Raw genomic sequence first — 18,276 nt, forward strand, 5'->3', positions numbered from 1 at the left:
AATAATAATAATAATAATAATAATAATAATAATAATAATAATAATAATAATTATTATTATTATTATTATTATTATAAGTCTATTTAACATGTCACTACAATATTTCAGATTTGGCCACTGTGACATTCTTTTGAGCTTCAAAAAGTTACTTTTTGCACTAGATTTCCTTTTTGCACTAGATTTCCTATAATCCCCAAAATCATGCTAGCTGGGGGACTCTGGGGATTTCAATCCAAAAAGTGATGATGTTCTTCAAAGTCTCTGTGACAGTAGTGTATTTTGCCTCTGTGCAGTGCATCTTCAGTACCTTCTAACATAGTTACATAAGGTTTTTGCTGCCCACCCTCAGCTCCATTCTTCACTGTTCCCACTCATTTACCTTTGTTCCTATTAGAACGCTGCATGAGCAACACTGGAGAAACTTTCTAGTGTATCTTTCATTTTCAGTTATAGATATTGCATTTTTGAACAATTTTTGCTTTGTTTTTCAACTACTCTCTCATCTGTCCCTTTGGCTACGTTCATTTGTGACTTTTTGGAATGACCTGGTTTGTCAATTACCATTCTTCAGACCACTCCATGGCTAGTTTTCCTCTCATTCTAATGGACCGCACTTGGCCTGTTTTTGACACTGCCTACTGCTAAAATGTCTTCATCTTCCCCTTTTAAGAGATGTTTGTCCTCAGAACCAAAGTCATCCAATAGCCCATCTGTTTCCAAACATTATAGACCTCTATCCCAATAATAATCTTCCAGCAAGAGGCAATCTTCTGCAAAATATGAACTAGTCTTTAAAATAAAGGCCCACTACTAGGCAAAGAGCCATCTTTGACACCTCTCCCACTCTGCTCATTACCTTCAGTAATAGCCTATTTCCATCATACGTGGGCTGCAATTATCACTAACACCTGGGTTTTTTATATAATCAGGAATTGGTATGCTATCAGATTCAAGGAGTATCCCCCAATGGGGATAATCTGTGTTACTCCCTCTACCTTCTACAAGAATGCTATCAAACCCATCACCATCACAACAATCCACTAGGGGTTCTTCTCCCGATAGTTCATCACCATTAAGAAGGATAGAGCCCTAAACAAGCTGTGGTTATATAAGGGATTACCATTAAGCAGTGAAAAGATAATGATCAGCAATTAGCAGACACTAATTAGCCTCCCAGCGTGAGGCCTGCCATCAGCAACAGAACTATACACATGCAAATCATTCCTGCATTCCCAGGCTCACACAGTATATATGTATTTCTTCTTCGTGGTCTGCAAATCATACAAATGGGTTGTACTGTGCCTGTGCAGTAATGTTTGGAAACTTCTAGAATCACTGGACAAAGTTTACTTTGCTACTTTTAGTAACTTTTTGGCGGTAGCTCCACCCATCCCTTATAAAGCCCCTGCGTTCCCGTTCTTTTCCCAGTTCCTTTTTTCCGCCACATTAGCTGCTTGAGGGAACTTCACTTTGCTCTTTTTGCTTAATCACTGGTATTTGACTTCGGACCGTTTTTTTGACTATGATTTTTCTGACAGCACACCCCCCCCCTGGTGTATTGTTGACCATTCGGCTCGTCTCACTTGGTTTTCGGCTTCTGATTCCAACTCGACGACTCCTCCACGATGTCTCCAGCACCGTTTAAGAAGTGCGATGTCTGTGGCGGGAAGGTTCCTGTCCAAGATCCTCATTCTTCTTGCCTTTTGTGCCTTGGAGAGGGCCAATAACACCAAGGCTTGCCTGCTCTGCAAGTTGATGACCCCACAGGCCCGGAAAAATCGTGAGTCCCGCCTGACAACGGCGATTTATCACGGGGTCCTCAAGCCACAGCAGGTCGTCCACCCTGCTTCGGCCCCTGTGGCCTCTGCCTCGACTGCCTCCGCTCCCGCAGCCGCTGGTAGTCCTTCCAGTGTGACCTCTGCCCCGAGTGCCATTGCGGCCTGTGGTTCCTCAGAGCCCAGTGCTACTGACGAAGTGGCCTGAAGTGGCCCGCGGTTCAGAAGAACCCAGTGCCACCAGCAAGCCCTCAAAACATCCCCATAAAGCCATCGGGACTGAGGGCTCGACCTCCAGGCCAGCAAAAAATACATGAAAGAGAAGGCTAAGACGATGGAGGCAGGCTCCAAGTTGACTCCTGCACCGGAGGACACCCATTCGGAACCCGGTTCCAAGGCCTCCAGAAAGAGGAGGCATGAGACCAAGGTCACTCTCGATGCCTCTCCGTCTCATGTTAAGAAGGCCAAGCCATCCGCGCATGCTTCAGACCATAGCCACAAGAAGTCCAAGTCTTCGGATGGGTCCCACAAGAAGCCCTGCCATGAGGATCCTGGGACTCCTGCACCTCAGAGGGTTTTGGCTTCTCCTACAGCCTCACCTCAGTTGGCTCCCTGGGCTACGGTTTCGCCTACGTCTACCGCACCACAGATGTCCACACTAACCACCATGCCCTTTCTCTGCTCCGGTGGCGAAGACTCACTGATGCCTGTTCCATGGGTAACGACCTCCACTCAGATCCACGAGGACTCGGATCTGCTTTACGACTCTGAGACAGACCGTTATTACCTGGCAGTCTCCAAGGACAACGCACTGGTCCACCTTTCTTCAAAAGCTGCCGTGCGCCTGTCGTCGGTCAAGGCCCCGTCTCCAGCTCATAGGCCTAAGCCATTGGCCTTGGTCTCCCGACCTCCACTGTCAACTCCGGTCTGCCCAGCTGCAAAACAGACTGTCGGGGTGGAGCCAGTACCGGCGACATCTCACCCTTCACTCCAACAAGCTGTGTAGTTGGACTCCGCCTCGGACGCTGATGAGTCCCAGTCCTCAGATGAACCCTCTGTGACCAAGGACTCTCTGCCCAGGTCACCCCAGGAGCTTCATCACTTGGGACCTGCCTCCCCTACCGATGATGTGTGTTCGTTTAATGAGCAGATCATTAAGATGGCCAATGCTCTTGATATCGAGCTATCGTACCCGGAGGAAGAGGCTATGGATCCAGTAGAGTGACGCATACATGGGAAGGTTCCAACACCCCCTTCCATTCCGCTTCTTCCTTCCCTTGAGAACATTGTCAAGCGCTCCTGGGAGTCACCTGCTTCTTTGTTGGGGTCCCCCAAGAAGGCCCTCTACAAGGTTTCGCCATCCCATTGCTCATGGCTGTCAACACACCCGAAAGAAAACTCAGTGATTGTAGAGGGTGCTCAGCAAACCTTCACCCACAAGTTGGCTACCTCTCCTGCGGACTGGGAGGCCAAAAAGACTGATGGTCTGGCCAAAAAGGCATACTCTGCCTCCGCACTGGCGGTCAAGTCCATTAATTACAATGCCTGCATGGGGGCCTATACCCTGATGGAGAGGATCTCACCCTTGGTCCCTGAAGTGCCTGACGATGTCCAATGCAAGCTCGTGGAGATCAGAGACGAGGCCCACTCTATTAGAAGCTGGCTCATCACCCTCTCCCGCAACGTGGCTGACTGTTCAGGCAGGGCAATGGTGGCATCGGTGGCTCTTCGACACCATGCATGGCTCCGAGGTACTGACCTGAACCCGAACACGAGATCTGCGATTGAGGACATGCCATTGGATGATTCCGGCTTGTTCAATTCCGAGACGGACAAGCGTCTAAACCGATGAAGGCGGCAGCCCAAAAAAATGGCATGTCCTCTTCTTCTACCACTCCTTTCAAGAAGTGACAGCGTCAATGGCAGGGCCCGGGACAAGGCCAGAGGTCCTTTCAGCAGGACCTTCCTTACCAACAGCAGGGCTCGCAAAGACAGGACTACCCCTCCCAGTCTTCCTCCTCCTCTGGCCGGTGCAACACTCCTGCATGGTACCAAAAAAATCGCCGGCAGGACACTGACCAGGGCAAGAAGAGGTCTTTTTTTAGAAAAATATTCTTTATTACATTTTTACATATATACAATAAACATGACATTAAAAACAAAACATTGACATACAACATGACATACTACTTTCTCCCTTCTCCAGACTAGCTAAAACTAAAATACACAGAACATAAACCACACTTCCTACTACGTAAATCTCGAGCTATCTAATCTTTTTAATTTTCCTGTCGTATCTATGTTGTTAATAACATGTTGCTTTCACATACACATTTCATAAGTTTTCCAAAAAAAGAAAAAAGAATACAATTCTTTCTCTATGTCTCTATTTCTGTTTGACCTACTTCGCTACTTGTTTTGAGTATCTAATATCTATCTCATTTACTTTGTAAATGTACTATTTTATCCTTTCTCTAAAACAACTTATCTAAGTGGAATATTTTTCCACCTTTTTTCTAAAAAGTCATAGAACAATTTCCAATCTTGACTAATTTTCTCTTCTGATTTGTCTCTCATCCAGCTGGTGAGACGATCCATTTCTGCTTCTTCGTAAACTTTCATCAACCATCGATCTATGGTGGGAATTTGGTTTTCCCCCCAGTATCTAGCATAGACAACCCTTGCACAAGAGAAAAGGTAAAAAAGTAATTTTCCTTGCTGTCTTTCTGTTTTTTCATCAAACATTCCTAATAGACATATTTCTGGGGACAGAGGAAGATGTATCTTTAATTCCACTGTTATAATCTTATGAATGCCCACCCAATATCTTTTTGCCTCTACACATGTCCACCACATATGGTAGTATTATCCCGATTCAACTTGGCACTTCCAACAGTTAGGCAAGAAGAGGTCTTGAAGGATCCCGCCTCCCTCCTCTTTCTTTCTGGACAGACTGAGGCCCTTCGTTAACATCTGGGCCTCTATTACTACAAACTCGTGGGTTTTGGACATAGTCTGTGTAGGGGTTATGCCCTTGAGTTCAAGGAGCTCCCACCAACTGGAGCTATTGTTTCCATCATCCCCTCAGATACCCTTCTCGACGAAGTATGCACCTTGCTCTCCAAAGGGGCGATCTCGCCCATTGACCCTGATCTAGCCCCTAGATGTTTCTTTTCAAGGTATTTTACAGTGCCTAAAGCTGATGGAGGCATCAGGCCAATCCTGGACTTAAGGGACCTTAATTACTTTGTCTTCTATCGTCGGTTCCGTATGGTAACCCTTGCTTCCATCCTTCCCTTATTGCACCAGGGGCTCTGGTTCGCGACCATCGACCTGAAGGACGCTTACTTTCATGTAGGAATTCGGGACAGTCACAGGAGGTTTCTCATCTTTGCCATCGGTCCCGACATGTATCACTACAATCTCCTTCCCTTCAGCCTCTCCACAGCCCTGAGGGTCTTCACCAAGTGCATGGCTCCAGTCATGGCATACCTTCACCAACATGGCTCCAGAGTCTTTCCCTACTTGGACGATTGGCTCCTCGCAGCCCCTTCCATGGAAGAGCTCCTAGGAGATGTCAAGTTCACCTTGAGTCTTCTGTCATCCCTCGGGCTCGTGGTCAACATGGAGTAGTTTCACCTCACTCCATCCAGGCGAGTTAAGTTCATAGGCACCTTCCTCGACTCCGAAGACTGCGTCACCTATCTCCCTCCAGACCGCTTCCAGGCTCTCTCCTCCGCCATCAGGACCTGCTTGGCACACAGAAGGGTGAGGCCAGGGACGTCCAGGAAGCCCTGGGACACATGGCTTCAACAACCTTTGTCACCCCGTGGCCGAGGCTTCGATCCCGACCGCTCCAGTCATGGTTCCTGTTGGTTTTCAACCCCATGGAAGACCAGCCCTCCAGGTGGCTCACCATCCCGAGGCCCGTTGCTCATTCCCTGCGTTGGTGGCTAGACTCCCACAACGTCTATGTCGGCATGCCTTTTTCCCGCCTCAGCCCGAGGTAACACTGACCATGGACGCTTCCTTGGAGGGTTGGGGCGCTCACTTGCCCAGTCTTCTAGTAAAGGACAAGTGGTCCCCGAGCGAGCAGACTCTTCACATCAACGCACTCGAGATGCTCGCTGTGGAGAAGGCCTTGAGGGCGTTCCAGTCCAGCCTCTGCAACAAGATGGTTCAGCTGTTGTCAGACAACACCACTGTCATGTACTACCTGAACAAGCAAGGCGGCACCAAGTCCAAGACCCTGCTGGACATCACACTGCGGATCAGGGACTGGTGCATCTCGAGATGCATTCTTCTCCAAGCAATCCATCTGCCAGGGGAGGAGAACGAGCTGGCCGACCAGCTCAGCAGATCTTCCACTGTCTGCCACGAGTGGAGGCTCCATCCCGAGTCGGTCAGCGACCTCTTCTGTCGTTGGGGAACTCCCCAGATCGACCTTTTTGCGACCGCTCGCAACAGCCACTGTTCCCAGTTCTGCTCCCGGGTGTGCAGCAAGAACTCCCTCGGAGACATGTTTGCCTGGTTGGGAGAGATGCTTTATGCCTTCCCTCCATTCCCATTGATCACCAGAGTGGTGTCCAAGATGACAGCAGGCCACTCGGATGCCATCCTCATCACTCCCTGGTGGCCGAGACAACCGTGGTTCCATTCCCTCCTACACCTCTTCAGGAGAGACTTTCTCCGCCTAGAGCTCCGTCCCGACCTTCTCACGATCCAGAACGGCCGGGTTCAACATCCGGACATCGAGTGTCTGCCATTGGTGGCTTGGAGGCTCCGTCTCTAGCCTTGCTACCCGCCTCAGTATGGACGGTGATCTTGGCTGCCCAGAAACCATCCACCCAGAGGTCCTACGCTTCCAAATGGAAGAAGTTCCTGTTGTTCCTCTCTGAGAGGGGCCTCTCCCCAGCCCAGGTGACGACTCCAATAGTGCTGGAGTTTCTGATGGCACTTTTGGACGCGGGGCTCTGCCTCACGTCCATTAGGTGCTACATCTCTGCCATCTGTTCTCATTTTCAATTTGATGGCAAACCTTCCTTTTTCAGGGACCCTCTTGTGAAGAGTTTCCTGAGAGGTTGTGGCAACCTCTATCCCCCGGTCTTGGAGCTTGGACGCTGTGCTGTCTGCCCTACAATCCAAGCCCTTTGAAACAATGGCCACAATGGACTTGAGACTATTGACTTGGAAAACTGCCTTCTTTGTGGCCATCACCTCTGCCCGCCATGCAGGCGAACTCTGTGCCTTGCAGAGGGACCAGCCTTTCCTTAGGTTCCATAAGGATAAGGTTGTCCTCTGTACCGACATCACCTTCTTGCCTAAGGTGATGTCTGCTTTCCACATGTGCCAAGACATTGTTTTACCTACCCTGGCTTTGAACCCGACCACTGAGGTCGAACGCAGTTTGCACACCTTGGATGTTCTGAGGGCTCTGGCCTTCTATTTGGACAGAACTGCGGGTTTGGGTCGTTCCGAGAGACTTTTCCAATGCTATTCGGAACCAAAGAAGGGACTGCCTGTGTCTGCGGAGAGGTTTTCCAAATGGGTGGGTGGTACCATCTACCTCTGCTATGAACTGTTGGGCAGACCTCTCCTGGCCAGGGTTCGGTCCCATGCAGCATCCTCCACTTTCTTGACTGGGGTCCCCTTGGAGGAAGTTTGCAAAGCTGCTGTTTGGTCCCAGCCTTTGACCTTTATAAAGCATTACAGGTTGGACACCAGGGCCAAACAGGATGCAGCCTTTGGAAGGGCGGTGTTGGTCTCAGGGTTGCATTGATTGCACTGCATCTCATGTATTATTTGCATGTTTACATTTCACTTGGTTTACATGATTAAAGCCATATTGGCTTGTTTACAACATCCCATGTTTACAGAGGTCTTGTAGGACCTGATGTCTTGTTTATGTGCCTTACCTCTTGCACAGGTTTAGTGCTATTTATGAAGGTACCAAAGATGACTGACTCAGTTTTTTGGTTCGAAAATCTTTATTGTGGAAAATAAACACACTTTGTTTGAACCTTCCTTAGGTCTCATGACACTCCCTCCTCCACTGACCTACACTTGTCAGTCTTAACCCATTTGTATGATTCGCAGAGACCACGAAGAAGGAGGACAGGTTGCTTACCGGTAACAGTATTTCTTCAAGTGGTCATCTGTGAATACATACAAATCCCACCCCTACTCCCCTCAGTGTCCTGCTCTTCATTGGCTCTTTCTCATGTTGCTTACATGGCGTAAATTTTGGAACTGGGGAAAGAGCGGGAACACAGGGGGCTTATAAGGGATGGACAGAGCTACCACCAAAAAGTTGCAAAGTTAACTTTGCCCAGTGATTCCAGAAGTTTTCTTAGCAGCACTGTGCAGGTGCAGTACAACCCATTTGTATGTATTCGCAGATGACCACTCGAAGAAATACCGTTACAGGTATGTAATCTGTCCTTACCCAACCTTTTCCAGGCAAGCATTCTCTGAAGATGCCAGCCACAGATGCTGGTGAAATGTCAGGAATAAACTCTTCTAGAACATTGCCACATAGCCCGAAAAACCTACAAAAAATTATGGAAGCCAGCCATGAAAGCCATCCAACTTAACATCTTAATTTTTAGTCTCTTGATTACTGACTTTCTTCTAATCTCTCTTAATAAAGTTTCCAATGTCAATATAAACAACACCGGTGACAGAAAGCAACCCTGTCTCATTCCTTTTTGAACATTACATTGCTTAGTAAAGCTCTCTATGAATTGAAATTCTTGCAAACTGATTACTATTAATTGTTTTTATCCAAGTAATAAAAGTTAGGTCCAAAATCCATCTTTCCCAAAACTGCTATTAAAAAGTCTAAACTCAAATTATCAAATGCTTTTTCCACATCCAAAAAATTAAAGCTGCCTGTTTTCCATTATGTTTATTTAACATTTCATTAAAATCCAGAACATATCTTATGTTATGTCTCAATTGCTGTATTGGTAAAAATCCACTTGGATCCTCATGTATACATTCCTGAAGTATCTCTTTAGTTCTTAGAAACTAAAATTGAAGTAAATGTTTTGTAGTCATTATTCAATTATTCAAAAACTGGTCTGTAATTTTTAACTTCACTTTCTTCCCTTCCATCTATTTGCTTGCTTGCAAGATTCCAGAATTTCTTTCCTTTCAAAATTAAATTAAAGATCTTCTTTACATAGAGCACTAATTCATTTTCAGACTTCTTATAATAGCCAGCAGAAAAACCATCCTGACCAGGATCTTTCCAGTTTCTGCTATTTTAATTGTTGCCGAGACTGTTTCTAAAACAATTGTGTCATTTAATTGAGGTTGTTTGGGACTCAGTTAAATATATATATAATTCTTGTTTTTCTAAATGTTTATCAATAATTTTCTTTGAAATTTGATCCTTGTTGAATAAATCTGAAAAGTATTGACATTTTTATGTATCTTTACAGTTGTCAGGTACAGCTTGTCTAAAGACCTTCTTTCATTAAAAAAAACTAAACAGATTCTAGACATTCAGTCAAAGAATCCCTCATCTAATAATCTCCCAAGTCATTTCATTCTTCACCTATCTTTTAATTCCCAAGTTTTGACTAAATAAATAAATAAGACTTTGACAGCTTCTCCTGATTTATTTTTGATATCTTTGTCTGATTTCCTGTCTAAAGAATAAACTGCTCCATTAAAGTCTCCCAATAAAACAAAAATGTGTTCAAATAGAGGCGGGATACAAACCGCCGCTTTGCGGCGGTCTGCCGCCGCTGCCGGTTAGTCCGCGGGGGAGCCGGAGCCTCCACACGGCGCGGCTCCCCTGCGGACCGAAAAAGAAGCTCCAAAATGGAGCTTCTTTTAGAGTCGCGTTTGCGACGTAGCGAGGCGCCAGGGGCGCACTCGCTACGTCACAAAGGACGCGACGCGTACGGACGCTCAGCGTCCAATACGCAAAGATGTCGCCGGCCATGTAGAAGGGCCGGCGCCATCTTGTACAGACGGAGTCCGTATTAGGCCCAGGGGCGTCTAAAAGGACGCCCTTTTTTTTAAAAAGGGGCCGTCCTCGGACCTCCCAAATGGCGGTTTGTAACCAGCCAGAGTTTCCACCAATATCTGTAGCAGTTTCTTTAAAAAAAAAAAAGGAATTATTTTCTGAAAGATCATATATTGCAACCACTACGATTTTTTTCTCCCTGAAACTGAATTTGTAGTCCCCATAACATCCAGGTGAGTCAGAAAATATAGCTTCAGAAAAACATTAATTTTCTAGTCTCTGAGCTGAGGCTTTCAATTTCTTGGTCCTTTCTTCCAGATACTGGACCTTCTGAATGAATATTATTGTATCTAATGATAAGGCCACGAAGGGTGTCCTTTCAGTCCCTGTTTCAGTTCTTTTATATCTTTCTCCATCCTAGACATCTGATTTTCCAAGTTAAACATTTTTACATGTTTTAATTGTTAAAAGCAGATGAGCAAGGTGGGGTGATATACTTGGGTGTTATGAAGTGTACTTAGACAAGGGACTGTGTCATTTGGTGAGAAAAGCATTGGGAGTTGTGGGACACAATATGTATATGATACTTCCCTGTGGGCCTTCTACTTTGTTTGGTAGGTTTTGTGGGTAACCACTGTAGCTGTAGTTAAAAGATAATGACATCCTTATAATAATATAATAATAATAATAAAATTTTATTTATATACCGCCCTTCTAAAAAATCAGGGCGGTGAACAACACAATTCTGTATACAATCATACAGAACCAAATAGAATACGTTAAAAACAGTTCAATAAAAATAATAAAAATAACATGTCGGCAAAACAATGCTGACATGAGGGGGGGAAGAATTACTGGTCAGGGTAAGCTTGTTCAAATAAATGGGTTTTTAACCCCTTCCTGAATTGAGGTAGGGAGGTGGCTGAGCGGAGCTCGAAGGGCAGCGCGTTCCAGAGGTTGGGAGCTGAGATGGAAAAGGCCCTCCTAGAGGTGGAGTTATATTTCACCTCTGGAACTCTTAACAATAGCTGCCCTGAAGATCGAAGTGCGCGGGGCGGATTGTACGGAGAGAGGCGGTCCTCCAGGTACCCTGGGCCCAAGCCATTTAGGGCTTTATCTTGCTGTCACCATTTTTTTAACCTCACTACATTCATTCCAATTAATATTTTAATTAAGGGCTCACTATTTACAGATCTAGCATGCTTCTGTTATTACTTTAGTTTTAATTATATCTGTTTAACTCCAGAATATTGTTGTAACATCATACAATCTATTTTGATATAACAATGGGTATTACAGAAACATTACAATGTAACATCATACAGTCTATTTTGACATTACAGTGGGTCCTTGGTATCTGCTCAGGTTTGGTTCCAAGATACCAAAATCCAGGGATGTTCAAGTCCCATTATATACAATGGCATAGTAAAATGGTGTCCCTTATATAAAAAAGCAAAATCAGTGTTTGCTATTTGCAATTTATATATTTTTGGAATATCTTCAAGCAGTGGATAGTGGAATCAGTCAATGACGAATCTATGGATCTGGAGGGCCAACTGTATTTTGTATACCCTATCTGCCTTGGATGTCTATTTTTAATTTTTAATAAAATAATTTGTAGAGTAAGACTGCAATAATTCTTGTATGATGTTTAGATTGCAAGTGAAATTCGAAATTATTCAGAGAAATTTCAAGCTCAGAAAATCCAAGGAAAGGTGAGTTTGTTTTCCTATTTTATTTGTATGCCAATTGGCAACTTGCAAGACTTGTGAATTTGCATTTGGTAACTATCTGTATGAATGTTGTTGAATTTGAAAGGGTACCAGTCTCTAAGAAAGAATATAATTCCTTTGAAATTTTGTATAAAATAATTCCTGAAATAGTTTTCAGATAATTATCAAATAAGGCACATTGTGTGTTTCTGCTCTGTGCTTATAGTGCAGTATAAGTGGCTTTTTTGATATCTGAAAAATCTTTTCAGACAATTTTCAGGTATCATATCAAGCTGTGAAACATCTAGAATTTGCTGAATTCTACCAGTAAGAGTTGTGATTATTTTATGCAAACCCCCTCCAAAACAACAACAACCCATTTTTAATTCCTCAGAATGTTCAATAGTGAAATAAGTGAGGTAATAAGTATGACCCACTTGTTTTGTGCAGTTTACACTGGAAAATACTGAGATAAATTTGTATATTTCATAATTCCTACTGTGAAAATGTGCCAAATAAACTTTCCACCATATAAGTGGCATCTTTTTCTTAGTTTGAGAGCAAAATTAAAGCCATTTCTTTGGAAACTTCATTCTCAAAAAGAGGGCACTCCACCACCAAATCTATTCCTGCCTAAGGGTGAGAAATTGGTTTTGCTACCATTCTCTCTGTTTAGCCAATTTATCTATCATGATCAGCTTAATTATCTTCATTTTGTATTTTTTTATTTGCTCACTTGTTCTTTATCCACTGATAAAAGAAAAAAAGGCAAATTGCCTCAACAAAATTTGTTCACCCCAGACAGTGAAGAATAAGAACACATGCTCAGTGCAGCTCTGACCGCATTTTTATGGATGTGTATCAGCATACCACATCAGTCATTCTCCTTCCCCTTTCCCATTAGTATGCCCAAATATAAACTGATGTATTTCTGGAAGATGTGTAAAATAATTCTTTCCTTAACTTTATTTTCATACCAGTTAGCTTAGCTTTTTTCTTAAATGGAGAAAGACACCTTAAATGAGATAATTTAGGGGTGGGACAGACTGCCCAAAAAGGGTGGCCTACCGGTGGTCTAGTTTCCTCCGGAGCGAAGCTGCAGCCACGAAACTGCGCAGCTTCACTCCGGAGGAAAAAGAACCCACAAAAAGCGGGTTCCTTTTCCGCCGTGCTAGTTACATCTGAGTGCGCCAATGGAGCACTCGTGATGTAATTGGCACAGTGCAATGTGCAGATGCTATGTGTACATTATGTCATAATGGCAGCACCCGTGTACATGGGGCACCAACATTATGCTGCCGTCCGTACATGCTAGAATTAGGGACCGTGAGGTTGCTGTGGGTTAGGGACCTAGCACGGCGCTTTAGCCCCATGTGTACTGCACCTTAGTAAAGAAGATTCTATTTGAGAGCCTTTTCTTTTTGAAATATTGCTGTAGAACTATAGCAGGGGTGGGCAAATTTGATGGGACCAGGAGCCAATTTTTGCCTTTCCCTGGATCTCATCAGATTTCCCACTCCCTGACTTCACACATCCATGTGGAAAAAATCCAGGGTTGTTAGCTTAAAAATTAGCAGTTGCAACCCCGATGTCTTGGAATGGTACAGTTGGCTATTTAAAAGCTATTTCTTGATCTGAAATACCTTTTGTATTTCCTTCTAGTGTTTCAAAGACTAATTCGGGGTGTAAATCAGATGTGGGGCCAGTGAAATAGCCTTTGAATTGTCAATAAGGGCCATTTGAGGCTTAAAGAGTGTGATTGCCCATTTTATGCTGATTTTTTGGTGGGGGGGGGTTTCCATTTCACCCACTTACTTGATTTGATATATTAGATTTTATCACTCACTGTGTCTGAACCTAAATAGATTAGAACTGGCTATAAAACCAGACCACCTACAAATTCCTTTATTGTGGAATTAAATACATTAAGGTGATATATACATGGAGCCTTTTCAAAATGTAAACAAACTAAATCTTTTAGAGCAGGAACAGATGAAGTGCAGGTCATTCACCTCCACACAAAGAAAAATAATCAGTGAAAAAATGTGGGGAGTTAGTATTTTGAACAATGGTCAGATGATATGCCAGGGTCCAGGGAGGGCACAATTAGCCCCTGGATCCATTGAAACTGTCCCCCAATGCATTAGAGATATTAACCCTTTAAATACTTGAGGGACCTTGGAACAATCTTTTTAAAATATACTTGCTGATAAGCAGTACAATACTATACACATGTTGATTAAAACTCTGAGCACAAATCATCTTTGATACATTTAACTTGTTCTGATATATTTAACCTTTTCAAAAATTATTCATCATTTTTTAAAAAAATTCTGCCTTATCAAATATTTATGCATTCAATTTCCTGATAGGTTGATAATATACCAGTTAAATTAAATTCCACTGCCATCCTAAGAGAAGGTGTCCTTTATCAACGAAAAGTGGAACAAGAGCTCAACAGGTACATATTGTTTGTCTGCTTGTTTGTTTTTTTTAGTTAACCCCATGATGTCAAGATCAAACTAAGGAGAATTAAGATACAATCCAATCAACCAATTACATATTTAAAAATCCTTTTTGAATTGTGGTGCCCAGAACTGGAGAAGATTGCAAAATGCTAACAGGGGACAGAGAAAAGGCAGAATTACTTAACGCCTTTTTTGCTTCAGTCTTCTCAGAAAAACCTGAGGATAATGGAGCAGAGAACAGACTAGGGGAATTTCAGCACAGAATAAGTAAGGAGATAGTACAGGAATACCTTGTTAATCTAAATGAATATAAGTCTCCAGGACCAGATGAACTACTGTATTTTCCAGTGTATAAGACGACTGGGCGTATAAGACGACCCCTGACTTTTCCAGTTAAAATATAGAGTTTGGGATATACTCGCCATATAAGACTACCTCTCTTCCAACGCACACCAAATAAAAATTAAAAAAAAAATCAGATTTTATTTCAATATGGTAATTTTAATTCAAATGCTTATGACATGCAGGTACTTAGCAGGAAAACTTGTCGTATACAAAGCCTGCTTGGATTGGTTAGCTCTCCCTGCCTGCCCAGCCCTCCCTGTCTCCAAGACTATCAGAGCAGTAGCACAAACACGGCTCTTTTTTCCATACCCTGGGGAATCCCAGATGCCTGCAGCTTGCTCTGCCCTTCACTTACACCTTCCTGGTGAGGCGCCCCCTCACCTCATCATCGGGACTGTGTTAAGTCACTTTTTCCCATGAATCCTGGTGAGTGGATTTTCTCTTGCTGGTTTCATACAGTCTCTGCATTCGGTGAGGATGCGGCCACAGCCGTTAGTGAGCTCCCTCCACCATATGTGGTGACCACAGATTCTCCAGTCCAGCTCGGAAGTTTCATCACCTGCCCTATAAGACGACACCTGGCGTATAAGACAACCCCCGACTTTTGAGAGGATTTTCCTGGGTTAAAAAGTAGTCTTATAAGGCAGAAAATACAGTACATCCAGGGATATTAAAAGAACTGGCAAATATAATATCAGAACCATTGGCAATAATTTTTGAGAACTCCTGGAGAACAGGAGAAGTCCCAGCAGACTGAAGTAGGGCAAACATTGTTCCCATCTTCAAAAAAGGGAATAAAAGAGGATCCCAACAATTATCGTCCAGTTAGTCTGACATCAATACCAGGAAAGATTCTGGAGCAGATCATTAAACAGAGAGTCTGCAAACATCTAGAAGGCAATTACATAATCACAAAAAGTCAACATAGATTTCAGAGAAACAAGTCATGCCAGATTAATCTGATCTCTTTTTTTGCTAAAATATCAGCTTGATAGATGAAGGGAATGCTGCAGATATAGTATATCTTGATTTCATTAAGGCCTTTGTTTGTATGACATTCTTGCAAACAAACTTGTAAAATGTGGGCTAGGCAAGGTAACTGTTACATGGATTTGGAATTGGTTGACAGGCCGTACCCAAAGAGTGCTCAACAGTGGCTCCTTTTCATCCTGGAGAGAAGTGACCAGGGTTCTGTCCTGGGCCCAGTGCTAGTCAACATCTTCATCAATGACTTGGATGACAGAATTGGGGGCATACTAATCAAATTTGCAGATGACACCAAATTAGGAGGAGTAGCTAATACCCCAGAGGACAGGATCGAAATTCAGAATGACCTGAGTAGACTAGAAAGCTTGGCCAAAGCTAACAAGATGAATTTCAACACTTCAGCACTTAGGGTGGAAGAATGAAATACATAGATATAGTATGGGGGACACCTGGCTGAACAAGACTACATGTGAAAGGGATCTAGGAGTCCAGGTAGACCACAACTTGAACATGAGTCAACAGTGCAATGTGGCAGCTAAAAAGGCCAATGTGATTTTAGGCTGCATCAATAGAAGTATAGTGTCTAGATCAAGATAAGTAATAGTACCACTCTGTTCTGTTTGGTCAGGCCCCAGTTTTGGGTACCACAATTCAAAAAGGACATTGAGAAACTGGAGTGCGTCCAAAGGAGGACGACTAAAATGGTGAAGGGTCTGGAAACCATGCCCTATGAGGAACAACTTCAGGAGCTGGGGATGTTTAGCCTGGAGAAGAGAAGGTGAAGAGGTGATATGACAGCCTTGTTTAAATACTTGAAGGAATGTCATACTGATGTCTAGATCAAGGGAAGTAATAGTACCACTCTGTTAGTACCAAGCTTGTTTTCTGCTGCTCCAGAGAACAGGAGCCGGAACAATGGATGCAAACTGCAGGAAAAGAGATTCCACCTCAACATTAGGAGGAACTACCTGTCAGTAAGGGCTGTTCAACAGTGGAACCCACTTCCATGGAGAGTGGTGGAGTCTCCCTCCTTGGAGGTCTTTAAACAAAGGCTGGATGGCCATCTGTCAGAGATGCTTTGAGTGAGAATTCCTGCATAGCAGGGGGTTGGACTGGATGGCCCTTGTAGTTTCTTTCAACTCTATGATTCTATGATTCCAGGTGGGGCCTGACTAAAGCAGAATATAATGGCACTCTCACTTTCCTTGATCTATTTAGTTTATTAGACTATGTTGTATGATTTCTGTGCACAGTGTTTTTCTAAACAAAATAGCTCACTGTGTAGTGGCCCGGTTTTTTAGAAAAGGATCTCTCCAACTCCTTCATGATTTTACTTCAATTTTCTGTCCTCAGTCCTCTTTTCATCTGTATTTCCATCTTTTATGAGATGAAGTAAGTAAAGGCTTTATTATTATCTGCTTTCTAATAAACCCTGATGTGGCATTTGCCTTTTCACTGCTACTAAAGACTGAGATGATACTTTCAGCAAATTTTGCATCATAGCCATATGTATCTATCCAAGGTTTTAGATCCAATTTAAGCTCCCATTATTGTACATGTTAGAAGTGAAAGTTCCCTCTCCCTTCCACTTATACAGTATTAATTTTTAATATTAAAGATTCAAAGTTAGTACTTAATATCAAGTTCCCTTGCATCTCAGGGCTAGGGAAAGGACAGGAGGAGGACAAGGTGATACTGATAGCCCTATTTTAGTCCTAATTGTGCTATTAAAATTATATTTGCTTTTGTCCTGACATTGCACAGCAACATAGCAGTTATTTCCTTTTCTTTTCCATATAGAATTGAACATCTTCTGCGAGGAGCTAGAGATCCATCTGAATTTCTGGAATGGCAAAAGCAAATGTGTGGGAAAGATTTGGACCAGCAGCTGATAGAAGAAGAATGTAGGAGGCTGCAAGGAAAACTAAGCTATGAGGAAGCTATTCTAGCACGTCAGAATTGTATTCGGGAAAACCAGAAAAAGGCTGAGCAGAAGAGGGAAAAGGTACTCTATTAGATTACTGTTCAGTTTTTATATGGTCATGACCTCTATGGGTGGATGAAAACAAAAAACAAATAAATAGCTTCATTTATATACCACTTCATACTGAACTAACAGTGTCTAAGTGATTTACAACTGTAAGCTAAGTGCCCCCAACAATCTGGGTATTCATTTTAGCGACCTTGGAAGAATGCAAGCCTCAGTCAAGCTGGAGCCCTTTTGCTGGTATTGAACTCGCAACCTTATGGTTTTGAGTGAGTGGCTGCAGTACATGTATTTAACCACTGTGCCACCAGTGCTCAAGTTTGATAGCAATACAGAAATTATAAAGATCAAAATTGGTACTTAAATAGCAGAGAAATTCCTTGAGCATGCAAGAAAAACCTCGACTGGAATCTTGTCTAGTATTTATGATGTTGTAAACTGGACTTATTATATCATAAATGTTGTGGTTCATATTCATGGTCATTACACAATTTCAATGACCAAAAAAGAGCCCTCCAAAAACCCTATCTTATAATTTATTTATTTATTTTATTTGTATGGTACCTTTTTTCTAGAGTGGGACCCAAGGCAGCACCCCAAAAGAGCCATTTTTTAAAAAAATCCTGCACAATAAAAATTTTAAAACAATTAAAATTATAACATAAAACAATATTTTAAAAGGCTTTAGAAACAGTATTGATAGAAGAGACCGATAAGACACAGATATTGCCAACTATCCTGATCAGAAAGATGGACAGAATATATTTTAGAAGTGAACTATTCCTTTTGAGAAGGAAGGGGTTTCCAGTCACAGAGAGTATAAAGACTTTAGACCCAAATGGAACAGATTAAAGTTCCAATTTAAGAGTTGAGGACAGCAGCAGGCAAAAAGAGGAGCTAGGAATGAGAAAGGTTCAATCTGACTGGGAGGAAATACCAGTGGCAGAAGAATGCATCTTTTAAGTCATGTTTGGAACTTAACAACAACAGACAAATGTTTCTTGAGGTAACTTCAATTTAATAA

At 42.9% G+C, this 18,276-nt stretch overlaps 1 protein-coding gene across 1 annotated transcript in view; it reads left to right on the forward strand.

Annotated features, from left to right (window-relative positions):
- The window catches only part of CFAP99 (cilia and flagella associated protein 99), a 94,737-nt gene that overhangs the window by 57,352 nt on the left and 19,109 nt on the right, over positions 1–18,276 (forward strand). The window contains exons 9-11 of the mRNA XM_042458433.1: positions 11,409–11,468; positions 13,838–13,926; positions 17,066–17,270. Of these exons, the coding sequence (XP_042314367.1) occupies positions 11,409–11,468; positions 13,838–13,926; positions 17,066–17,270 (354 nt within the window). The remainder of the gene's footprint in view (positions 1–11,408; positions 11,469–13,837; positions 13,927–17,065; positions 17,271–18,276) is intronic.

This window comes from Sceloporus undulatus, chromosome 3 (assembly GCF_019175285.1).
Source record: "Sceloporus undulatus isolate JIND9_A2432 ecotype Alabama chromosome 3, SceUnd_v1.1, whole genome shotgun sequence".
NCBI lineage: Eukaryota > Metazoa > Chordata > Lepidosauria > Squamata > Phrynosomatidae > Sceloporus > Sceloporus undulatus.